The following is a 27123-nucleotide window of genomic DNA, read 5'->3' as shown; positions in this document are numbered from 1 at the left end:
TTTTCTTTGATGGAAATGTACACCACATACCATCACATCTGCACATTCAGTGCTTACCTTGTTTGGGTTTGTCTCTCATCGGAGTCATGTACCCTTCTTCATCCAGCTCTCCTCGGGGGGTCCGTTCTGGGGCAAACACTGTTGGGTCTGCACTGTACCTCTGGGTGCTGCTGTCCTCCTGGACATGGGGTGTCACTGGTTTTCTCAGGGTACCATTACAGCAGGAGTCATCAAAAATCTCAGCTGTAGCACCCTGGGCAACTGGAGCTTCAGGGATGGTGCTGGTTGTGGCTCTGTAGGGCACAGACATGGCTTGTTCTGTGGCAAAGCCCCCATCTCGGTACACAAACTGGTTCTGTTAACAGCAGAAACACATTTAAGAAGAAGTTTGTGTTAGGAAGCGTTGTGAAAATGAATGCTACTACCCCAAAAGATATCAGAGCTTGTCTTTCAGACAAAAGTCATAGTACTTAGTAACTTTTGCTTTCCTAGGGGTTAATGAATTAACAATTAAAAACTTCCAAAAATTCTACTTTTTCTTACAAGGGAAAATAATTTGGAAATTATGCATATATACATATATATAAATTTCCTAAACAACTAGAATATAATCAAATGCAAAGTATTTGGTGTCCCTTCCTCACAATTGCATGTACTTCATATCAACTCGGTATGACAAATGACATTAATAGAAGACACGTTGTGAATGGTGATGTTTGCTTTCCTTCTTCTATTCAGTGGTTACCCTGAGCAGTTCCTGCATCCCTAGTACCTAATTAGAGAATCATCACTGAGATTCTGACTTATGGCACATGACCTATGATCTTGGCAGTGAAGATAATCTCTTCTCCTAGGAGCATCCATGGTGAGTACAGATAAATCTCTCAGATAAGAATTGGAAGCTATTGTTGAAGCCTGATATCTCAGTTTTGGATTAGCTGTTGAGCTAAAAGGTTGCTACACAATCTTTAGTAAACTCACTGTTGGCAAAGGCAAAATGAAAACAAAAAGTTATGGGGAGATGAGAAAGAAGAAATATGGGAGGCAAAGACCAAAACTCCTTAACGTGAAGGTTGATTGTGAAATACTTACTCCTGACATGGGGGTGTAGGCAGGAGGAGGGCTGTGTCCAATTTCACTCTAATAGGAAAGAAAAATGGAATGATGGATATAATAAGTGGCAACATGAATGGAAAATTAAAAAGAAAAAGAAAAAGAAAAGCATATGAGTCATGTGAGGCAAAGGAGAAAACGTGCACAACAGTGAATTTTCCTAAACAGTTAAAGGGTATGCATTCTCACTACCAAGCATGTTCATAGTCTCTGTGAAAATTAAATCTTTGACTTCAATATTAACTATTAATTGTCAAAAAGAAAATTGTTCTGAGAAGTAAAATTTTGGAATCGATTAAATCATAAATTGACAATAAGCATTCTTTTGATTGACACTAGATGAAAGAGAAAGGCAGTAAATAGCGATATTTGTAAATGAGAGACAGTTTTTTCCTTTCTTATTATTTTTATGTTAGCATTGGAGCTTAAACTTGGGGTATGGATACTTTCCCTTAGCTTTTTGGCTCAGCCAGTGGAGCTACTGGCTATTTGGTGCTTAATTGGGGATTAGAACCTCATGGACTTTTCTGCCAAGGCTAGCTTTGAATTGGAATTCTCAGATCTCAGCATCATGAGAATTTAGGATTTTTAAAAAACATTTTATTATTATTATTATTATCTTTAAGTAGTTGTACAAAGAAGTCCCCATTCTACAAAACAGTATATGAATGCAAGGTGTCTGACAACATTGTCACCCATCCCTCCTAAGGTGTGAGCGATTAGTGGCCAGCTGACAGTTTCTTTCTTTAGATAGAAAATGACCAAAGTTGCTTCCTATCTCATCATTTATATTTCTCTTAGAAGCAGTAATGTGTCTAGGAGGAGACAGGAGGATTTCCACCTGTCTGAAGTATATTGTGCCACCAAATTACAGTCATCTTTCACCACTTTGGCAATGGGTTGGCCTCTTAGATTCTCTTTATTAAAAGGTACACATCATTCTATCTTCAGTATCATTATATTTTAAAGTTAAGGAACAGAAAAAATGTGAAAAATCAATGTCTTTCCTGCGAACACATTTTATACTCTTTGTATGAGGTTAGGATCAGTCAAACCCACAGTTGAATTTTTAAAAAGAAGACATATAAACATTTACAGCTTAATAGTCTGATCTTTGATGGGAGAGTAAGTATGAAATATGGTGAATTATTAAGGACTCTGGTCTTAAGCATTAGGAGAGGGGTTGCATGAAAAACAACCTGTTTCTCAGTAAAACATGTTATACATGTACATGTGCATTTCACTCACTTTTAAATACATATATTGAGAATCTCCTCTCTGTGTACCAAGGATTTTGCCATTTCTCTAGGCTCTGGGGATGATAAATAATGTAGACAATCATAGTTGGTTATATGATGTACAGTCTGTACATTCTGACCAAGTGAACAGAGATGGTGCCCACATCTTTTTTTTTTCTAGGTCCTGGGTATTTTTCTGGGCCTGGGAACTGTCCGAGTTCCTTTTGCTCTAGCTAGCATGTTACCACTTGAGTCATAGCACCAATTTCAGCTTTTTCTGTGATTAATTGGAGATAAGAGTCTCATGGATTTTCCTGCCCAGGCTGGCTTCGAAGATATCACCATCTTTTATAAGTACCATAGCTAAATATAATCTCAGGTCACTGTTCATATAATTTAGACATTCATAAAACAATCTCTAAGAAGAAAATGGTCCTATGGGAATTAAACACTGCATATAAATTACTAACAACTGAAGTATACAGTTTCACTTAACAAGATGGATCAATTAGAGCAAAGTTTGTCCTGAACCCTTAGAATGAGTATGTAATTTAAGTTTCTCTATTATCATAACACTGAAAATACCTACCTATTTCCCTTTTTAGTAACAATTAGCAGTACATTGAAGATTGCAGCATAAAAGTATATATATATGTATATATATAAAGGGTTTTGAAATTTATTCTTCAGTTGGTATATGAAAATATAAAAATATGTAATTATTTATATATCATGTTGATATATGTATATATATATATGTTGTGTGATATTTAAATCAGGCTAAACATATCCAACCTCAAATGTTTATCATTTCCTTTTTGTTGAACATAGACAAAAGCCTTTATTTTAGCTTTTTGAAATGTAAATATATTAGTGTTATTTACAGTCACTCAACTGTTCAATATAACTACAGAAATTTTGGCTTTCACCTAACTCTCAGTATTCATTTATCAACCTGCTGCAATTCTTCATCCCTTGTCCCCTACTGCCCATCTCTCTGGTGACCACCTGTTCACTCTCATGAGATCAGCTAGTTTAGAAATCACATCAATGAGATCACACAGTACTATTTTCTTTGCTGGCTTAGTTTCTTTAACATAATAATCTTTAATTGGATCCATGTTGTTGTAATCAGAAGTATTTTTTCCTTTTATGAGCAAATAGTGTTCCATTGTGTACATATACTTTATGTTTTTTACACATCCATCAGTGGATGAACAGTTAAGTCATTTGTAGAGACATACTTAATGTCCACTACATAGAGGTTGGTGGCATTGTGTTAGGCACTGATTATTTTATGTCTTGTTCAATGGTATTAGGCACAAGTCTCAATTTCAAGTGGCATAAACTTAGTCAAGAAACATCACAGACCTTCATTTTCATCCTTGGTCTGTATTCTTAGGGTTCACTAAATAAATAAATGTATATGTGTATAGATATGCATATATATGTATAAAGACACAAAAATCCACTACACAAAATTTGAGAAAGGAATTTTTATATAGTCCACTGATTTGTAAAATAGTGGATTGGTAAAAGAAATATAACAGCTCTCTGACCAAACTTTACCATATTACACATTTTTTTCTTGTCCTCAAGACCTGGTAAACCAGCAAGTATATAAAGAATATTTGTTAAATCTCCACAATGAAAAGCACTGTTCACTATGGTAAATGCAGGTGATACCAAGATGTATTGGAAGAGACATGGAAATTGGCCTGTTGGGATCAATACCAGCTAAGACCTGAGATGATTAGAAGGAAAAACAAGAATGAAATGAGGCTATAGTGAATTTATTTTAGTTCCTTGGTTACTATTAAAAGGCAAAGCATTTGCAAGTACTAGCAATTCTCCAACTTTGCAAAAGTGGTGATACAGGGTCACGCTTGACTTGAATCACAGCTAAGGAAGCAGCACCAATTGTGCATTTTGCATTCTATAACACTTGAGAGATCAATGATCAGAGGAGTAACTCACGAATCATGTGGGGATCAGGAGCTCGCTCATTATGCGTGCTGGTTATCTGGGCTAGAATACTTTCAATTGTACAGGCGTTGTATTGAAAATAACGAGTTCTTGCAGTTGGCCTGTTCCAGGACATAATGTGAGGCTATGCCCTATTAGAATGCTTTCACAGTCCCGTCCCTGCTTTGACAAGTCTTTCAGTCAGCAAGCTGCCAACTCTATCTGGACTTACTGCCAAAACCATCACAGGAATAGAGTGTCTTCATGGTTTCCCTGTTTTCACCATTAAAATGGAAAAAGAAAATTGCTCAGCAAACCCCTCAGCATTCATTGTTTTTAGGCATACTAGCTGCTTTTTTATGTTTTTGTTTCCTTTTCTTTTTTACAGATTGCTTTTTTAGCTGGTTTCCATGATAAAAAGCACCTCATTCATTTTCCCTTGGAAGACCAGTGCCTCTCCAAGGAAACATCTGTGAGGCCAATTAGCTGGGCTGGAAATGTGATATAATTGTTGTTTAAATATATTTAAATTACATGTTAATCACTATGTCATAATTTATAGTCTTTGAAAATAACTTTTTGTACTTCCAGAGCCAAGCCAGATTTTACTTGGCTAGTTAGTCATTTATTTATTTATTTTCTGTGTTTAGTTCACAACACACTCTTCTCATTCCTTTCCCTCCAGTTTTTCCACACTGGAGGGGCAGAACTTGTAATACTGGAAAAAAATGACAGCTGCAAGTAAATTGGTTGAGTAAAAAATTAAGATCCTCACAGCCACCGGAACGAGCTGGAATGACCTTAGCAGAACAAAGCAGAGTTCTCCGTTAAAAAGGCTTTGTTTTTCCTGGTGCCACTTTCTGCTGTCCATCAAGCTCGGCTTTGTATGGATCTTTAGGAAGCAGCCCCAGTGCATGTGTTCATTTAGCTGGTGATAGGATTACTGTCAGCAGGACAGAGGGAGAAAGAGATAGGTTATGAACCAGCAGGTGATATGGAGTTTGTTCCTGTTGGAGGGATTTGTAAGGGTGATGGGGAGAAGAGAGTTTAATTTTGTGGTCATATCAATGGGATATTGTATGATTAAGTTGAACTCAAATGTCAGTGGTTATAGAGAAGGCAAGTCTCAACAAATATATAAAATACAATGTGCACCTCACTTTTAAATACAGCATGCCCCACCTTACCTTATAACTGAAAGATAAATGTGTCAATATTGCAATCACTGTTCTTGCATTTAGATTGTTATAGCTCATTTCTGAGAAATTTTAAATGATTCACAAGATAGATAAAAATATACATCACATAGCAAACAAAGTAGCACATGTGTAGAAGCCTAAAATCTATCTAAATTTAACATGTGATTAATAAGCATTATGTTTTATCTTCAAATAATTATCTCTCAATAATAACTATAGGGTTACAGTTTCTAAAGTCAAGAATTACCCTGTCCTTTTTTCTAAAGTAGAATGCATGTGGGTAAGATATTGCTAGTCCACTACTACTAATTTATGTTCTAGATAGATACTCTGACACAGTAAGTACCAAGGATCCTCACCCTTTGTTCTTCCAATTCAATGCTTAGCATTTCCACATTTCCGCAGACCAGACAGCAACACAGGGGAAATGTTTCTACACTGTATGTAATTCCTGATGCATGGTTGTAATTCTGTATCTTCCTCACAAATTCACATAGTGGAGTTTTGAGAACCTTCATTTTTTTCATGAGACTACCCAAATAAAACAAAATCTGCCATATCTGCTCCAATCCAATAAAGCCCAAGAAAAGCCTACTGATGTTTCAGCAGTTAACATAAATATCGGTCTATATCTGTATCCATATCTGTATATGGACATAATCTTTTTGTCTATGTGTGTATTTATTACTTATTTATTTCTTTTATTTGATTAAGTGTGATGCTTTTTCTTGGGAAAATTCTTTCACTCCACACACATACATACATAAAACATCAATGACTGAGTTGGCTGGAGGACTATTGCCTTGGACATTAATTCTTTATCCATTTTATACTGATTTTGGAACTTTTACTCTTTCAATTACTAAGAGTATTTTAATAAAAGGGAGTTAGTAATGGCATTAATAACTGAGTCAATAGAGAGTTTACAAATTAAAGATAAATAGAATATTTTATATATATTATATATAATACATAGAGAATATAGAATAATAGTTAATTATATTTATATATATTTGTAACTCTACTATTCTCAGTGCAGTTCTCAAAGTCTTTTTAATTAAAACAACTGTGCCATTGTATAATCAATATAGGATACTGAGGAAAATTAAGAAATGGAAATGAATAATACTAACATATGCCACGGGCTTTTCTTAGGTTTTATTTATTCTTACTGTGGCTTGAACTTGGGTCCTTGAGACCATTCAGCTTGCTTGTTCACTTTATTGGTATTCTACTACATGAAACACACTCACAGGTTCATTCTAGTATCAGGACCCTTATTCCAAGGATGGCTTTGAAACATAGTTCTCTGGATCTCAATCATCTGAGTAGCTGGGATTATATGTAAACCATTAGTGCCTAGTGATTTTATTTATGCTTGAAATGTTTTCGAGGTAACTTGTTATTAAGAGCTATAATTACTACTCTACTGATGAGAAAACTTGAGAGTCAGTGGAATTGTACTATTTGCCTATGTTCACACACCCATCATTAATGGGGCCCCAAACCCATCACTCATTTCTCTTTAAGTTATACTTTATATCCGTTTTGACTTTACCATTTCTCTTTCTTTCTATTTTATCTTTGCTCTCTCTTCCTCTGCAGCTTGCCTCAATTCTTCTCTTAAGTAAAGAGTCTTACGGTTTCTTTTTCTAGTTTCATCCTAGGGAGGCATGTGAAGCACATCAGCCTTAGGTTTGCAACACTGAGGTTGCTTTAGAAAGTTAGTTTACTCAAATCATTCACACTTAAATTAGCTACCAGAACTAAAGAACAGTTTCACTACAGTATTAAGGGTTAATCACATATCTGTGTATGGCATACATATATGTACTTTATTCTTCTCTAAAAATCCTTTCTTTTTGATCTGGAACCATGTTGTATATAAATACCTTGCCAAGAGCAAAACCAGCCCTGAAGCAGCAGCAAGTTTTAAATAACCAGAGAACATAAAGGTTTTCTATGATAGCACTTTTCCCTTGCTTACTGATTTATTGTTCCTAGTACACAGCTCAGTCAATAAATTTCTCTTCTTGCTGGTCTAGGGTTAAGTAAGCTATGGTATCCTCAGGCAGCAATTCCTATACTCTTTCCAAGTATCAGTATAACAGGAGGGTTTTTCCTTTTAAAATATTCATGACTAGATAAGTCAATAAAATAAAGCTGAAAATCCTCCACTTTATACCTATCTGTTCTAAGTCATTGCTCTGGGTTGTATTTTATGATGCAAGCCAAGAATGTTATTAGCACCATCAAAAAGAAAGGACACAAGAAGAAAAATTTATATATTATATAATATATTTATATATTATGTAAATTTTATATATTTTATATATCATATATATTATATTTTATATTTGTATCAAAATTCTTTATCATTAGTCAAGAAAAATTAAGGATTGTGTTGCCCATTTTAAGATCTTAGTAATCATAGAGAATTTAACACTCCATCTTGGTGCCAGATATAAATTCTTCTTTCTCCTTTTCCTTTCCTTCTCCTCCTCTTGTTCCCCTTCCTCCCTCCCTTCTTTCCTGCCTTCCTGCCTTCCTGCCTGCCTGCCTTCCTCCATTCTTCTCTTTTTGCCATTTTTTTCTTTCTTTCAAGAATAGTGCTGTGATAATGGAATATTTTTCTAGTTATCACTTGTTTATTATCTAACATGAGAGGAAAACTGGCAGATTTCTTAAAGATTTCCCAATACTTCTTTTCAGTTAGTTTGACTTTTTCTCTAATTTTTAAGCATTTGCTAAAGAATATCAAATTCTTTTGAAATCTGATTTCTTTAGAGCAGAAAGAAATCATCAGGCCTTTATTATGCCCACACTTTGCGTTTCCTAATATTTCTTAAGTCAACCCTGTTAGTTATAAAATATAATGTGATTGATATTAATGCAAATTCCCTCTGATGTGGAGAGCTGGTGGCTTATGCCTGGAATCCTAGCAATTCAGGAGGCTGAGAACTGAAGATTCAAGTTTGAAACCAGCCTGGACAGGCAAATGTATGAGACTCTTATCTCCATTTAACCAGTCAAATAAAAATAAATTGTTCTATATGTGATACATTTCCTTTGGTACTACTAATAAAGATTTTCTTGGACCAGTGATAGGCTCTCAGTGTGTGTGAGCATGTGTGTGTATGCATATGTCTTTGCCTTCATAGGTTCCAATAAAGTTAACGGCATAAAACATGATGATTCAATCAATCAATGCATTCAATCAATCCAATTAATTCTTGTTGATATACTCTTAGCTCATTGCTTTTACTTTTGTTCTAACCATTGTGGTCTGTGTGAATGCTTTTTGGCAGCAAATGTTATTTACTGACACTCTATATACATGAGTTCCACTTAAAATATTTATTTTTTTTACTGTCATCTTAAAGGCAAATAGTAAGGTAACAATAAAACATTCAATCTTCTCTGTAACAAAAATCCAAGCTCCAGACGTTTACTTACATAGTGAAAAAATTAATGGTAGGATTGAGAAAAAAATTGAGAATGTAAAAAAAAAACTCTGAAGGGTATAGGTTGCACATAGGGGATGTAGTAGAACAATTACCATGGGAAATAGAACTGGAAATTTTTGGCTTGTAGAGTCTATTCAGTGTTCAAAATTCTTGGTGTTGATAACAAGCAGATGATTTAATGCAATACAGATAAAACCTTTCTTTCAGTGTTCCTATCATTTCAATTTGGACTTGGCTAGAAATAACTTCAGTTATGCTAGTTCATGCAAACTGTTTTCCAGATAACAAGTACATTTGTAACAATGGTTCATTCATCTGACTACTGCTCTTTAAGCTACCAGGTGGCACAGCTGTTGCTGTGAGTAAAAGGATTTCTCAAAGTCCACCTGGAATTAGGACAGCTGGTTCCTGTGAGCTGAGGTGAATGATGTACTGTGGATACTCAGGAACAGCTACTGACAGAGCAAACGGCATGTGGCTGTCCCATCAGCCCAGAGCAAACACCAGTTACATTTCACAGATACAGCCTGGTATTTACAACCGATCAGAGCCAAAATGAATATCAGAATGAAGTAGTACCCCAAGAGAAAAATGCTCTCCCCAAGAGTTACTTGTTAACCACAGCCCAAGAAGCATATACCACTTTTTTTTTTTTTGTAAAAATATTCTAGTTCTGACTTTGGTGGACCTAAGGAGGAAGAGAAAAAACATTTCTGCATCTGTTCTTAAACCACTTTGGAATTTCCTACAAATGAGAAAAAGAAAGAAAAACAGTATCTCTTAATTCTCATTTATATCATTAGTCACTGATAGCATCTGTATCAGTCATGATCATGGCCATCAGAATTGTCTTTGGACTTCTAAAATAGTTCATGTTTTACTTTTTTATGAAAGAACTAAGCACAGAATAAAATATACCTGACACTAGAGAATGTAATCTGAATAAATCTGCAATGAGGCCAGAGATGACTAAGTAATACTCTATTTCTTCCCAGGAAATAAAGATAACAAGTAACTGCACTCAAGGTCACATGGATACTAATAAGTAAGCAAAACATCAGCATATTTGACGATTAAACTAGGCTTTATGAGGAAAAAATTCTACTGGGGTACTTATATCAGCCACATACACTTTTTTTCCCTGACTAACCTCCAATGACAATCCTCCTAATCTCAGCTAGGATTGGGGTAATAAGCCACAGTGTCCAGAATTCAAGGCATTATGATTCTGGTTAATTTCTTTAGCCTCAATTGCTCATTCTCTTTTCAGACGTCTCTATTCAGAGAAATTACTAGCAGTCACCCCTGTGGGACATTTACTCTCCTACCCCGATGATGCCTCTCTCTGGCCAAGTTTTATTTCCTCCATGCTCTTGAAGTCATGGAAAATTATCATTATCCTGGTCACACTTAATTATTGATTCATCAAATACTAAATCCTCATTATTTGTTCTAAAGTTTATAGTTTGTAACTGGATCCTAATTGTTCATTTCACTTGTTTGCCTTTTTTATTAGATTATGAATCCATTTAGAAGAGGATATTCTCCAATTCTCCATTTTATCATTGATAATAAACACATTAGGCATGATAAATATTTGGTAAAGCTATATTAAATCAAAGGATAGATAGTAATAATGCCTTAAATACAAACTTATCAATGTTTTTATTGATCACAATCTCAGAGACTATCATCCATCTCGTCAGCTGTGATTAGATACATTACATTCAAACTGTTTAACTGAAATTCCTTTGCACAACTATTTAAAGAAAATAAAAAGAATGCTAGCATTTAGCTCTCCTTAATATGTATCATGTACATATTATTGGGTACATGATTAGGAAAACTACTAAATGAAATGAAATTGAACCCAGATAAAATTATCTATGATATACCATCTAATACATTTATTTATCCTGTTAGTATCATTTACTATTTTTGAGAACATTGTTTGAAATCATAATGCTATTTTTTTTTGGTTGTGGGACTTGAACTCTGGGCCTGGGTGCTGTCCTTGCGCTCTTCAGCTCAAGGCGAGTGTGCTACCACTTGAGCCACAGCACCACTTCCAGTTTTCTAGTGGTTTATTGGAGATAAGAGTCTCCTGGACTTTCCTGCCAGGGCTGGCTTTGAACCACCATCCTCAGATCTCAGCCTCTTGAGTAGCTAGGATTACAGGTGTGAGCCATGGGAGCCCAGCTGCTATTTTTTTTTTAATACATGATGGTTGGTTAAAAAAGCAATGACATTTCACACCAATAAAATTTCAAGATTATATCACTAGAGTACCAATAATTTCTTGAGACATCTATATATTTCCTACTGCTGGAGACATATTGGAAACTCAGACTTTGTCTTTATCCCTTGAAAATATAAATTGTTAGCTAAGAACAACAGGAAATACAGGCTTTGAGAATGAAGAGACTGTAAGTAGATTAACTACATGTAAGATGTATCATCTCTTTATAAATACACTGTGATGCATGTATTATATTTCAATCCTTTCAGAAATACCATACTTTTAAAACAATCATTGTTGACTAATATAAAAAATCAAATATATATGTAAAAGACTAAATAAAATTCTATCATTTTTTTTTTGTATTGGGGTTTGAATTCAGGATCTTGTACTTGGTAGGTAAGCATTCTATCCCTTGAGTGAAACTTTTGTTTTTCTTTTCTCTCTCTCTCTCTCTCTCTCTCTCTCTCTCTCTCTCTCTCTCTCTCTCTCTCTCTCTCTCTCTCTCTCTCTCTCTCTCTCTCTTTTTGTGATAATACAATTTGAACTGAGGGCCTCATTTTGGTTTGGCTGTTTGGCTGCTGCTCTACCACTGGAGCCATTTCTCAGCCCTGGTTTTTGTTGGTTATCTTCAAGATGGATTCTCATAGGCTTTTCTGCCTGGTTGGCCTTGAGGCATATTCTTCCATATCACAGCCTTCTTTGTAGTGAAGATATAAGTGACCACTTAGCTTATTTTTCAGATTGAGTACTGCTTTTTTGCCTGATGTGGCCTTGGACTGAGATCCCCTGTCTCCTCTTCTGTGCAGCTGAGATTTTAGATATGCATATCCTATTCAGTTGAGTGTATATTGGGTAAGTCAATATTTAAAATCAATGAAAACATGACATTGGAACTTAAAAACGCTGTGGTTTCCAAGTGCAGGAGTAAACAAAAATAAGGCTTCTTAAGGTTTTTGACCATTTAGTCACAGAGAGGTCTATATTAATTCCCAGTGAGAAAATGCTAACCAACCAAAAATTAATAGGAAAATCTAATAGCAGAAATTCTAATAAATTGAAGTAAAATATTAGTTATTATTTTCTATCAATAATGTGTATTCCATGTATGGAATACACAAATTAGAAATTCATATTCTTATAGGATATATATTGGTCAGTATTTTCTTGAATCATTTCTGTAGAACACTTAAAAGCATCCCAAAAGACTTCTAATAAGCTAGGTCTCAAAACTGATGCTGAGGTACTGACAATGGAAATTGTAAACAATGACCAAGGGCTATGATGGAATTTTTTCTTCCCGGGGACTGCTGATTTTTTTTTTTTTTCAGAGAAAGCTGACACTTTAAGATAGGAGCATAGTCATATAACAAATGTTTGAACGCCTCTATTTTTGTTTTCTGGCAACAAATTTCCTAAGTGTTACTTACTCTGTGTGTGTGTGTGTGTGTGTGTGTGTGTGTGTGTGTGTGTGTGTGTGTGTGTGTGTGTGTTTGTGTGCACATGCACCATTACTTGGGCTTGTGGGCTTGTGCTCAGAGCCAAGGCATAATGATCGCCCTTATGTTTTTGATTTTGTTTTTTGTCTTTTTGCTCAAGGCTACTGCTCTATCACTTGAGCCACAGCTCTGCTTAAGTGTAATGTCTTTAATAAATTAAATTCCTATGCATTTTCAAAGCAAACATTTGTAAGAAAAGACTATCTTAGAAAGTAGCCAACTTTAGTTTGATAAACGATTTGGATTCATACAATAAAAAATAAAATGTATTAAAGAAATATAAAAACTAGATCAGATTTTTGTATGCATATATTTAATTATCCAATTAGCTACTTTTTCAAGTACTGGAGTTTGAATCCATGACTTTACGCTTGCTCTCAAGCTCACCAACACTTGAGCTATTTCTCCAACCATTTTTTTCTCTAGTTATTTTGTTTAGATAAGGCATGGCTTTTTGTCTTGACTGACGTAGATTACAATCCTATTATTTACACTTGCTGCCTTAGTTGGGATGACATGTGTATATCATCTATGCCTACTATTTCTGTAGTGAGTTAAACCTTTCAACATTTTTACCTTGGCTGACCATAGGCTCCCGTATAAAATTACATTGTTTGCATCATGTACTAATATGCTAGGGATTTTAAGAAACTATGTCTTCTTCATCTGTGTTATCTTTTTTTGGTGTTATCTTTTAGAATTAACTCCTCCTGAAATAGATGATAAACTAGCTACATTAGTATGTTGCCTTTCTCAACCCCCCCCTCCCCATTTATAGGACAAGTAAAAGTAGCTTGGATATTGGTGAATAAATTTAGATTTGCATATCCTTGCCAAAAACAATAAATGAGAAGAGGACACTTTGTTCATCCCTAGGACTAATCTTGAAATTCTCATTGAAAGGTAACCAAAAACTCCAGTGAAAGCAATTAGAAGTAATATTAGCAAACTGGCAGCAATTCCAGAATTCCTACCCAGTCTGTTGCCATACAGAAGCACACTGAATGTCAATGATGCAAGAGGAGAAAATATTTCTAAGAGAGCTTGACACAAACCCAGGCTGTGAATTATTTGCTTTGAAATGCCTTCATATTCTCCTGCTTGAAAATTCTGGTCAAGAGAAGAGTAAAAAACAAGCAGTAAGCTCATCCTAAGCATATGGCCAGGTGAACACTCATAAAATGTTTATCAGCTCACGAATAAAAATTTTAAAATGTGCTGGACTATCCTCCTCCAAAAGGGAGAAAGGAAGTATAATAAATAAAGTGTTATTTGTTATCATACTAAACTTCCAGGGTCTGCCTCATCCATCTTTAGGTACTAAGAATTGGCAAGCACAAAGGATGCTTTCCCTAACATCCAGTTGGAAACTAGGTTCACATTGATTGCTGGAGCCTTTCCACCTCTATTTTCCATAATCTCCTTGACCCACAGGTGGATTTTTCTTGAAACTGCAAGCCCTTTGAAGGCTTTGAGAAGCTACCCATGTCAAAAGATCATATGATCTTATAAGATCTTACAAAAGGTTTTCATTTTTATATTTGCTCCCATTTCTGAAAATGTTCTCTGAATGTGTGAGTTATTAGAAATCTGACATCCTTTGTTCACAGCCCTATTGCCCATACAGAGGACCCCTCGAACCTCTTCTCTGGTGGAGACTCTCGTTCCATGATTCATCTGAACCAGGATGAATGTGCTTCAAGGTTTCAGAACAGAGCTCTTCAAAATTCAGTCAGTCCCTCCTCTTCCTTAGGCTCCTGCTAACTGATTGGACCATCAAATCTTTATCCTTGTGATTTTTATCCTTGTGATGATTGCCTGTAGACACTTTTTCCAACACTCAGATTGTTGATGTTTGTTAGTGTCACTTGCCTTGTCAGTCAGGACTGGATCAATGCCAAAACCTTTCACCATGAATGCCAGTGAACACCTAAGCATTATAGATTCTGAGCTTTTCTCATTGTCTTTGATCTTATCTCCACTGCTCTTTAAAACACCATATGGCTATAGTTTACAGTGTCAGGGACAACTTTCACTGTAAATCTTTAAAAAGTCCCTTTCTCTGTCTACGCACTCTTATTCACTTCTCTTTTTCTTTCTTTCTCTAATCTAATCAGTTCTGCCATCTTTTCCCCATATTATACTAAAAAGAATAGAGGTGAAATTCTTGATACTTCATCTTTTGGGCACGTGCTTGGAAGCAAGCTACATTTGGGGTTGAACTGCAGGTCACTTATCAGTTGTAGCATTAGCTATTCAAATTCTCTGAGTTCTAAATGCTTTAGAAAGAAAGTTCTTTCTAAGAATTTCATTCTTTTATTTTAGAAGAATGTGCAGAAAGAACCCAGCGTGATATTCAGTTCTTAGCAGGTACATAATGTTCATATTGGTATAATTAAATATAACTATCTATAAATATACAAGAAAGAAAGTATACCCCATGATGAACCATATTTTGATCTTTAATATAGCCTTCAGCTTGTGGATTCTATATTTTGTAACTGTTCTATTATAGCTGAGCTTTGCTTTATAATTTTTCCCCTCTCTCTTTTTCTCAATGTCTCTTTGGCAGGGCTGAAAAATGATTAATTCAAGCAGAATAGTAGCTCTCAAAACCATATTTTCCAAATTGCATGAGCCCTTACATTTGCTGGCCCTTCTTTCATCTTGGTTCATATGTCATTTGACAACATTTTCCCCAAGCTTCAACCAGTCTGTTTCCTAGCCGAGTCCTATTCTGTTGTTTCCCTGTCAAGAAGTTTGTTCTTTCCACAACATAAAAACCGACATGCCTATATTTTGGGAGCTTCTCACTATTTCTCAGTTGAATCCATGTTATAATAAAATAGAAAACATTTTGTCATATACTATTAGAACTGAACTTTTAAAATACCTCTTCAGTGATAACTGAAAAACTTCTTAAAATTTTGCTCAATTGCCAGGCATCTGTGGGTCATGCCTGTAATCCTAGCTACCCTGGAGGCTGAGATCTGCAGGTTGTAGTTTGAAGTGAGCCCTGGCAGGAAAGTCTGTGAGACTCTATCTCCAAGGAACCACCAGAAAACTGGAAATGGTGCTGTGGCTCAATGGTACAGCACTCTTCTTGAGCTGAAGAGCTGAGGGACAGCGCCCAGGCCCAAAGTTCAAGTCCCACGACCGACAATAAAAAATAAAAATAAAAATTGCTTAAGTGTTAGAGAAGAGGAATCAGCTGAGTGATGAATGTCAAAAGTTCAGATGAGAAAAAAAAGCACAGGAGAGAATGAAAATGTTGGGTAGAGCTGGGTGCAAACAGAAGCAGATCAGAGAAAAGACTTAGATACTAAAGACTGTGCTCTTTATAATGTGTGTGACCCTTGAATTTAGCCCACTAGTTCTTTGTTTTTGCTTTTTTTAAATTAAATCTGCAAACTCACAAAGCCTTGGTGTGAATTATTTTTTTCATATTGGAAACTGTACTTTTTTTTTTGTCAGTTATGGGGCCTGAATTCTGGGCCTGGGCACTGTCCCTCAGCTCTTCAGCTCAAGGCTAGCACTCTACCACTTGAGCCACAGCACCACTTCCAGCTTTTTCTGCTTGTGTGGTACTGAGGAATCGAACCCAGGGCCTTATGCATGCAAAGTAAGCACTCTACCACTTAGCCACCTTCCCAGCCTTATTTTTTTATATTGGAGAAATGAAATTTTTTTAAAAAATGACAGGGTTGTGGAAATCATAGGAAAGAGTATCAATGAAATGGGAGGAAGCCATATCACATGAGGAACCCAGAAACAGGGAGGAGCTAACTGTGATTGAGCTGCTGGTTTCAACAGTTTTCCTACACGATTGTCATGAGTTCTCATATGAAAGAATGGTAGATAAATATTTTATTCTGTACTTTGGAGAAGTGTAAACTAAGAGTGTAATGCTCAAACTTTATACAAGTTGTTAGTGTATGTATACAAGTTGGAGCATAACAAGAACAGACCTCAGGACCAATGGAATAGAACTGAAAACCCAAAAATGAACCCACAGACCTATACCCATCTAATCTTTGATAAAGGAGCTAAAAAAAATAGAATGGAAGAAAGACAGCCTCTTCAGTAAATGGTGCTGGCAAAATTGGTTAACTACTTGTAGAAAACTAAAGCTAGATCCTTATATATCACCCTGCACCAGAATCAACTCCAAATGGATCAAAGACCTCGGAGTCAAAGCTGACACTCTGAAAACATTACAGGATGGAATAGGAGAAACCCTAGGTCTCCTTGGAACAGGCCGAAATTTTCTTAATAGAGACCCAGAAACACAACAAATCAAAGAAAGTTTGGACAAATGGGATTACGTGAAATTGCAGAGCTTCTGCATGGCAAAGGACATAGCTAGCAACATCAATAGAAACCCACGGATTGGGAGAAGATCTTCACTAGCCATACAACCGAAAAGGGTCTCATATCTAAAATATACTTGGAACTCAAAAAATTAAATCCCCCAACAACAAATCCTCAAAGAAACAACTGCCCAATAAAAAAGTGGGCTAAAGACTTAAAGAGAAACTTCTCTGAAGAAGAAAGAAGGATGGCCAATAGACACATAAAATGCTCAACCTCCCTAGCCATAAAGGAAATGCAAATCAAAACAACATTGAGATACTACCTCACCCCAGTTAGAATGGCTAAAATCAAGAACTCTACTAACAACAGTTGCTGGTGGGGATGTGGACAGAAGGGAACCTTACTTCATTGTTGGTGGGAATGTAAACTTGTTCAACCACTTTGGAAAGTAGTATGGAGGTTCTTCAAAAGACTCCACATAGAGCTCCCCTATGACCCAGCAATCCCACTTTTGGGCATTTACCCAAATGTTTACAAACAAGACCACACTAAAGCTACCAGCACAACTATGTTTATTACAGCATTATTTATTATAGCTAAGATATGGAACCAACCCAGATGCCCCTCAGTAGATGAATGGATCAAGGAAATGTGGTATATATACACAATGGAATTCTATGCCTCCATCAGAAAGAATGGCATTGCCCCATTTGTTAGGAAATGGAAAGACTTGAAAAAAATATATTAAGTGAAGTAAGCCAGGCCCAAAGAAACATAGGTGCCATGGTTTCCCTTATTTGCAATATGTAGTATATGTCTGAGTCAAGCAGAAAAGGTCAGATAAGGTGATGTTAGGAAAATGAACCCTAAGATATGTATTCAAAAGTTTTTTTTCTTTCATGCATTTGTTCCTAATACATTTATAATATTATTTCTTTGTTACTTTGTATGTCTCTCCCTCACAGTATAACCCCTGCTTTCACTGTATTTGATGTCGGTATAATTTGTGGAGGGGAAGGGGAAAAACAAGTCATTTAAATAAGGATACAGGTGGACCCGTCGCAACAATGAGAAGTACAAGTTGTCATGTCGAAAATGAACTTTAAAACTTTGGTTGGGCGGGGGAGGATTGGTTGGGGGGGAGGCTGGGAAGGGATGGGAAGGGGAAACAAAGGAGGAGGCTACAATGCTTGATAAGAAATGTACTCATTATCTTGCCCATGTAATTGTAACCCCTCTGTACAGTATTTTCACAATAAAAAATAAATAAAAATGAAAAAAACATGTTGTGGCATATATTCAAATGCTGTTAGTGAGGACTAGCTCTTGCACTGTGTATGGAAATTCACTAAGTAAGAACTATATGGAAATTAACTAAGTAAGTTTAAAGTCAGCTTACTAAATTGCCTCTCTAAGCACTAAAGAAAAAAAATGAGGAAAAGATTAAATGCCTTTTTACCTATGGATTTAAAAGTCAGGAAATTCTTACCTAGGACTTGAGGTATAGAGAAATTCCACCTGACATGGTTTAAATCTCTTTCTTAAATTTCCTCCTATCAAAATTACTGATCAGGTGCATTGTATTCATAATGGAAAATGGGAATGCTTTGTTCAGTGATTTGAAGAGAAAAATTACTTATTTTTACATACAATTATCTTTATTTTTGCAAATATTTTGGGATTTATCTTCTAACTCTTTCTGTACTTTTCCCTCTACTATTATTTGCTGTCATTTCTGACTTTATTAGTCTTCTCCTGTCTAAGAATGGTCAGCCATCTTTCATCTTAGGAAATTTTCTTGGACCTATCTTCCTTTCTGAGCTAATATTCTTTCTCTTTTCTTCTTTTCACATGGAAGAAGTGCTCAAATTACATGCATGCTTCCTGCCTTTTCTCCTCCATCAATTGCATTCTTCTCTCCACTGATTCTTTATTTGATTGGAACTATATTCAAAAAGACTTAACAACGTATGTGTATAAATTAAGAATAATAATGGCGTCGAAAACATGAGTCCAATTCATTTCAGCTCCAACCAAATACCTGACAATCAAATGGCTGTATCTGCTTATACTCTGAAATATTAATTCTGTGACCTTATTCTAATTTCAGACACTAATCATCATAGTAATATTCTCTTAGTATCTGAACTAGAAAACTTGGTGACTTCCTTGCTGCCCTCTCATAGTGTATTAGCCATATATACTAAATCTCATTGCTCACATCCTCAGAACACAAACTTCTCCTTCTGTCTCTTCTGATTCAGCAATCTGGTATTTTAGAATTTTAACTGGAAGCCAAATCAGACTTGTTACACCCACTGTTAATACTCTGATTTGCTTAAATGATCCCTCATGCATTTTCATTGTCCTTATTATAACAGTGGTTACTGTATTTTATTGCCAAGTTACTTATATACAGATTTCTTGAGGGGAATATTGGATGTGGCTTTAGTAGGCAATCAGATCAGAAATATAGCAGAACCCTAAATCAATGCTTACTGATTGAATAAATAGATGTTATTTTGTTACTTGCAGGTAAGAGGAAATTCCCATCTGAATTACTGGATAAGGAACTACTTGGAAAATAATTCAGATATTCCTGTAAGGATCACAATCAAAATTCATGAGAAATCAGACAAAAATGTTTAAAATCTGAAGCCTTTACTTAGGTATTCATTTTTGGAAGTACTGGGTACTAGTTGGAAATCTGGTTGAGTACTTGCATAGAATTTTGAAGACATAGGGTTTGATTTTCACCATTGTCCCCCCTCCCCATCACAAAGATTAGTCCTGAGTATTTTATAGCAATTATAAAAAAAGCAAAAGAAGGCCAGAGGCAAGTGAGAAAAATTGTACCACGCATTAAGACACAGCCTCTAGGAACCCTAGAGAGAAGCTCCTGGGTCTTACCGTGTCAGAGCTGTGCTTCAGTATTCTCCTACACAAACTAAGTGATTAAAATAATGAACAAATAAAAATAGTAATAATAATAAGAGAAAAAATGGTGAAAAATAGTAAAAACAAACTAAAGACATGTTTTTCTGTTTGTTGGTTGATTTGTCTTTGGCGCCAATACTACAGCTACACTTCAGGGTTTGTGTGCTATCCCTCAGCTTTGTGGTCAAGGCTGGTGTTATAATATTTGGTTTTTCTGCTGGTTAATTAGAGATCAGAGTATTACAGACTTTCCTGCCCAGGCTGGCTTGGACCATGATTCTCAGATCTCAGTTTTCTGAGTAGCTAGGATTACAGGTAGGAATCATTGGTGCCCAGCTTAAACTCAAAGTTTTAATTAGACTACATAAACTGATAGTTACTTAATGTGGTAGCAGGCACAAAATGACTAAAATGCATCACTAATTATTGTTTACTTTTTCCATAATTGTTTACTCATAAAGGTATGTGATAGTAGGAATAATAGAGTAAACTTGCCATTTCAACCCAGGAAATATCCAATAGCCTGTCTCTCCAATAGAAAACCATAGCACCTGGTTGTAACTAAACAGCATCCAAATGAATGGAAATTATGGCTGCCTCAACATATTCACTCTGTTGAGAATTTCAAACAATTTATATTTTTTCTTCCACAGAGGGAAAACAATTAAGTATGAATGTTGTGAAACAATGGCCACAATTATTGTTAGAGAAATGCATGCAAATTGGATGTGGATTCAACTTCCAATTTCTTTCCTTCTCTTACTTGCCACTCTTATTTAATCACAGCATAGAATGTTTTGCAGCAAAAGACACAGTCACTGTATTTGGAATTAATCCATGGTGGTCCATCTATCTCTTAGCTTCTCAGTTCAGCTTTTGCTCAAATGTAATGAAAGACTCTTCTATAGTCATTTATTTACAGTGTGTTGAGTGAAAACCATACAGCCAAATTATACTCTCTTTAGAGCATGCTGGTGTGTTAGAATTCTGAACTAAGAAGGGAACTTATCATTTGGGCAGGTGAGTGAGAGAAGGGACTGAAACACAAGAGGCTTGTGATTAGGGTATGTTCAAGTGCCGAAAGTGCACAAAAGAAAGCTGATGAGCAAGCCCACCCCCCACACTCCACAGCCATCTTCTCCTTCCATTACACAGAGTAATCAAAGGATATTCTGAACCTCTCAAAATGCCATCAATCTTCATTGAGAATGAGATGGAATGACTCTCTTTCTCAAGTCTTTGCAGAAGCAATCAGCATAGCAGGCTGGCCTGAGCAAAGAGCTCAGGCAGACAAAGATAGATTTGTAAAATAAATAAATAAATAAATAAATACGCACATAAATTAAATAACCTCCTGAAAATCTGAATAGAAAGTTGATGATAATATCCCAAACTCCATTATGTAAGAAGGGAAGAAACTCACAATTGTGTGAGCTATGTCTTATACAGTAAACAATAGGCTTCTGATGAAATGTGTCCAATAATTGACAGAAGAGCTGGGAATCTTGTGTGGCAGTACTACAAAAAAATAACTATCTAAATGATTTAGATAAAAACATTCGTTAACACTCTAAATCTTAAGCTGCCCCTCCTTCCTCTTTGTTTTCTTTCTGGCTCTGATTTTCTTCTTCAGCACTAAGGGAAGAAGGTTCTTCTGATTGTTCAAAGAGGCTTCTTGTGCCACCTGACTATTGCTCATGTGTAAAATACTTTCCATGAAGAGCTGAGAAATGTGCTTCAATAGGTCAGACTCTCCCCTGTCAAGCAGTGTTTCTACTGCATTGTGTTGTCTGGCTTTGTTGTAGGACTGTGTATGGCTGTATTCAAAGGAAGTTGATAACAATGACAAGTACAAGGAGCTCCTGCAGGCCAACCATTATTTATGAACAATTCACTTACTGGTATCACTCATCTGGTGTGGGTTTAGTTCTTGAGTGGCCAAACTCTTATCCAAATGATCAAGTCCTTTCATAGGTTAGGAATTTCAAGTTTTGTATAATGGATATCTTGGTATTAAAAATAAAATGATCCATGTCATAATGCCTTATAACCTTAGAAACACCATTCGTCCAGCCCTTATTTTTGTCAATGTTAAAAGATGAAATTGATTCTTTGATTTTATGATTATGTTGTCTATAGAGGATGCAGAAAGGTCAGGTCCTTTTTCCAAAGGTTACTTTGTAGGCTAGTGTAAAAACAATATAAAAATATAAAGATTGTCTCAGACATTAAAAAAGGAATGAAAAACTAGAACTCTGTCTCAAATAGCCTTTAATGACTGTCATTTAAATAACTATTAAGCTAAAATTTATATTTATTTAACTATCATTTATTGGTGGTGGCACACACATTTTTTTCCCATGTATTTTACCAATGATGATAGGTAAGAGTTATTTGGGTTCAAATCTTACCTATGAACTTGGAACCCCAATGCACACTGCCTCTCTCTGCTTCTTTACCAGTTTTTGTAAAATGGGAAATAGTAATGCTTTCTGCTCTCTTGTTAAGGTGGAAGTAATAGAGATAATAGCACAGAGCAGAGCCAAGACACAAATATGTGATCAACAGATAATAGTTCTGTTTGGGTTTGAAAGTTTTGGTATATTTGTTAAATTTGTAGGATCACTTCAAGTATGTAATGGCTGAGTTCAAATATAGACACTATTCTCCCTGCTTTTTTCCTTCGATTTTGGCTCCATCAATTCCATTTGATCTTCCTAAACCACTAACCCCAATTACAAAGTGTCTCTCAATAGTATAAACAGAGGAGGGAAAACAGCAGCAGGGGTTCTGGCTTCTCATTCATTCTCAGCAGGGGCCTTTTAAGCCAGTTGATACTAAATCTCATTAGACTTAAAGTTGAAATCCTGATTTCCATGGTTTTGACCAATAAAAGCCATCTGAACAGAATCAACAGAAGAATGAACACTGGGCTAAAACCTGAGGGACTGGAGTGATAGCTTCGTACCTTTCTTTTAGAAGCACAAGAACACTGGGCTATGAATTTTTATCTCTTCTATAGTATCACTTTTATATATTTATAAAGTGAATAAATTCGCACTAGAAAGACTTATGAATATACAAGTATGGACACATCGTCATTGTAGTAAAATAGCAAATCTCAGTGGTGGAAATTATTTTACTTAGAATTCTTTTCTATACTAGAAATGAGGACAAATCACATGAGTTACATTTTTATACTGAAGGAAGGAAGGAAGGAAAGAGGGAAGGAGGGAAGGCAGGCAGGCAGGCAGGCAGAAGGAAGGAAGGAAGGAAGGACAGAAGGAAGGAAGGACGGAAGGAAGGAAGGACGGAAGGAAGGAAGGAAGAAAGGAAGGAAGGAAGGAAGGAAGGAAGGAAATAATGAAGTAGAATTCGAGGCAGGAAAACTAGAAAATAATTTGAGAACTTCTTTTTGAGAAAATGAAAAAAGATATTTAAAATAGAGGTAACAATGCTTGATAGGAAATGTACCCATAACTTTACTCATGTAACTGTCACCCCTCTGTACAGTATTTTTACAATAAATAATGTATTAAAAAATAAAACCTTTACTGATAAGTAAAAAAAAATGGAATCAATTGATGAGGAAGAAAGATTACATGATTACATTTTAAGACTTCATAACACTGACAAAAAAAGCCATTGGAAAGTTGGGAGAAAGTTTTCCTCTTTCCTCTGACAACTTTAAAATTTCTCTAACCTGTATAATATTGGAATAATATAAAAATTAGGATCTACAAAATAACTCTCTCTCCCTTTGCCATTTGTTTTTTGCTTTTATATTGTTTTTTTCTTGTTTAGACCTATTTCAATTCTGCTCTGCTCCATGAACATTATTTCTGTTCCTGCTACAGAAAGACACAGCCAAAATGCCTTTCTTTAACCTCTTGTGCTGATTTTGTTCCTTCTTTAAAACTTATTATTATTATTTTTTTAGGACACCTGGAATTCCTCTTTCAGAATGGAATCTCCTCTAAAATAGCACTCTCCAAAGGCAGGACCTGTTTTCCAGACTATCTTCACTCCCAACATAGTGCTTAGCCCTTAATGAATATTTAATTATAATTTATTGGAAAATTTAAAGTAGTTAGGAGCTGCTTGGTGATGAAAAATACCTAGTGTTGTGGAGATCAATGAAAAGCATTCTTTTGAATTGGTCAAATTTTTTTTAGAATCATGTCAAGGATAAAATGCAAGAATTTTTTATATATTTTGGACCAAATATAAATCCAATGTCTTGAGACTATAACCATTTATCATCAAGTAGCAGCCATTGATAGAAATGATAGTGATCTTTGGCATATTGCAACAAGTTGTTACTTCATTATGCCATTTTCCGACTGTGTCCTCTAGCTATGAGACACTTTCTTCACTTGTGGAAGAAGAATGTTCTTTTTTTTATATATGATTGCATTTTAAAAAGGATGTGTGCAAAGGCCACTCAAAATGCTTTTAGTCATTTTAAATTTAAAGAGTTATTAGAAAGCACATGCGAATGCAGAAAACATAACTCTATGGTCAGGAAATCTTAAAGTTGGAAAGAATTTACAGATGAGCTAATTTAATACTCTTATCAGTGATGATATAACCAATCTTAAAGTGTCACAGAGCTGATTTCAGACTTCCGGTTCAGTTTCTTTTATCCATATTTACATTAAGTGAGTGAAAGGTGTGAGCTGCATCTGCATCAGAGATTTTTAATAGAACCTTAAAAAGAAATAACATACTTCTGTTAGTCCTCTGCTGGTGAAGGGGAATGATCCCCAGGTAGGAATACGGAAATGTGGATACAATGTCTAATCTAATGAAGTGCTTATCATTTATAATGGAACTCTATATTGCTATTGCTCTATTATCTACCTCATAGGACCTTGTGAAATAAAATAAAGTTGTTTTAAAGCACTTAGTATCTGTGTTATATAGAACAAGTAGACAATAAGTTTCAGTGGACATTCCTGTAACTACTTTTTATCATTTCATAAAATAAGAAGCCTTGATTTTGAACTATAAATACAATTACAACCCTCATATTTCCAAATGTTACTGAGATTACCATTTTGTTTGAATTTGTATTACTGGGTACATCATTGTGATGCAAAGCATCCCCATATTATAATCTGTGAGGGATACCATAAGTTTGCTTCTTTTTTAAAATATTTTTTAAGGACAGTAAAAATTTTTTAAAAAAGAAAGCTCATGTAGGGAATTTCTCAAATAAGATAACTCCTAGAGGCTGAGTTTAATGCCAAAGAAACCACCCATTATCATGGAAATAACACGTTCCCAACAATTTAGAGCTATAGTACAGGCTCACAGTGACAGCACACATTAGATCCTTGTTCTTCCACTCACTATCTGCATGACACCAGTCAAATCACCTAGCTCTGTCAGGCTTCCCATTTGTAATGTGTGAATGCTACTAATGGAATCTCATAGAGCTGTTGCAGTAGTCAAGAGTGTTAGCATATGTATTGAATAGTAGTACTGAGTATTTGCTCACTCCTTTAGAAAAGTACTCTTCCTTTATGAATGCTATCTAGCTGAAATAAAGTCAATAAATACATTTTGTAAGAATAGGGAATAGTTTGGAAATATTTCTGTGCCTAAGGTCAAGAGAAATAAGAAGTTGTTGGTTCTACTATATATGATCATGCTCAGATATGGAAGAGACCAAGAGGGAAAACTACTCCTAAAAAAAAAGTATCATGCTTATGCCTTATACGTGGAAGAAAATAATTACAGACATAAATTCACTGCATCTTCAGACTCCATCGTGACCACTGAACAGTGAATTAATACATTATGCTGCAATCTGAATTTATCTGTGTGGGTCTTCCATTAGCCTGGACACTTCCTGAAATCAGAAGTCTTGTCAAACTTCTTTGAATCTTAAATGTGTACTAATGCTTCATATGCAGAGGCATCAAAACATGTTGAATGAATGACAAATGAACTAAAAAATAAACCATCTAATGCATGAATTTTAAAGCCTTTAGAGACAAATTATATTCATGTAGAATGGATTTAATGCTTAAAATAAAATGTAAATTAGTTTTAAAAGCTTATTCCAACTTAAATCTGTGTCATGGAAAAGATTCACTAGTTCTTTTAATATGATGAGTTAAGATGAAAAGATTGCACAATTTTCTGTGTTTGTATTTCACCCTGACAGAAATATTTAATGACTCTTAAATAAGTGAAAGAAAATTTAACCAGTCTTGCCTTTTGACTAATAAGTCATATCATTTTGAGAATGCAAAAAGCTTACTAGGTGAGAATTTTCCATTATTTACACACATGTATTCACATTATTTTGATTCTTTTAAAAATAAAATTTCTTTTAAATAACCTAAGATGAGGAAAATATTTCTTCTTTTAAAATTGTGAATATAACCTGCCCACACAATTCCCAATGTTGAATATTACTGGGTGAATAAAGCAAGGATCAGTGCCTCTTGTGTAAAAAAAAAATTGTGAATATATTTCAGAGTGTATGTTGTATTATTCACAATTATCTTCCAAATATAACTACAGATGTGGCAAGTTGCATTATATTATTATTTTTGTGGGAATGGTGAGTTCTTAATTTGGAAATTATAATTGAAGTTAGCTATATAGTTATTTTTTAAATTTAGTCCTTACAATATATTGACATTGTTTTATTTCTACGATATGTATACATAATCACTTCTTACCCTGTTTGAGTCAATTCTTGCTCTGGAAGTGTAGATGGGAGGAGGGATGTTGAAAGCTTGGGGTACCAGGTATTCCTCAGCATCCATCATATCTTCCAAATCCTCTTCATCCAAGAGATTCTGAAAGAACTTGCTGTCATTTGGACTGGGGAGCTTCATGCGATCATCACCCTGAAAGATTGCCCATGAGAAATACACACACAATGTGATTCTTCCCTTCAGCTTCAACATCTGGTTTCAGCAGCAAATTTATGAAAGAGACAAAACAAATAGCCCCCGAATTCATTCATTCATTAAAAATATAATTATTTTGATCAACTACCAGGCATAAAGAAGCCTTTAATATGCCTAGGTATGACAAGATCAGATAAAGAAATTGAATAACAGAATGTGATAAATGTCATTAGAAAGGAATGAGAGGGCAGAAGCCATCTGAGATCTGAGGAGAACAGTT

General features: G+C 35.3%; 1 protein-coding gene across 4 annotated transcripts in view; it reads right to left on the bottom strand.

Annotated features, from left to right (window-relative positions):
* The window catches only part of Erbb4 (erb-b2 receptor tyrosine kinase 4), a 1023136-nt gene that overhangs the window by 11547 nt on the left and 984466 nt on the right, over positions 1 to 27123 (bottom strand). For 2 of the 4 annotated variants that reach the window (XM_070017823.1, XM_070017822.1), the window contains exons 25-27: positions 26670 to 26840; positions 1093 to 1140; positions 58 to 355 (exon numbers count right to left, since the gene is read on the bottom strand). In XM_070017823.1, the coding sequence (XP_069873924.1) occupies positions 58 to 355; positions 1093 to 1140; positions 26670 to 26840 (517 nt within the window). The remainder of the gene's footprint in view (positions 1 to 57; positions 356 to 1092; positions 1141 to 26669; positions 26841 to 27123) is intronic. The other 2 variants (XM_070017826.1, XM_070017825.1) reach the window with 1 other exon arrangement.

The sequence above is a fragment of the Dipodomys merriami genome, unplaced genomic scaffold (genome assembly GCF_024711535.1).
Source record: "Dipodomys merriami isolate MVZ:Mamm:240054 unplaced genomic scaffold, mDipMer1.0.p SCAF_1, whole genome shotgun sequence".
In the NCBI taxonomy this organism is placed as follows: Eukaryota; Metazoa; Chordata; class Mammalia; order Rodentia; family Heteromyidae; genus Dipodomys; species Dipodomys merriami.
Note: the sequence above shows the minus strand (reverse complement) of the source record. Positions and strands in the feature narration are given on the sequence as shown.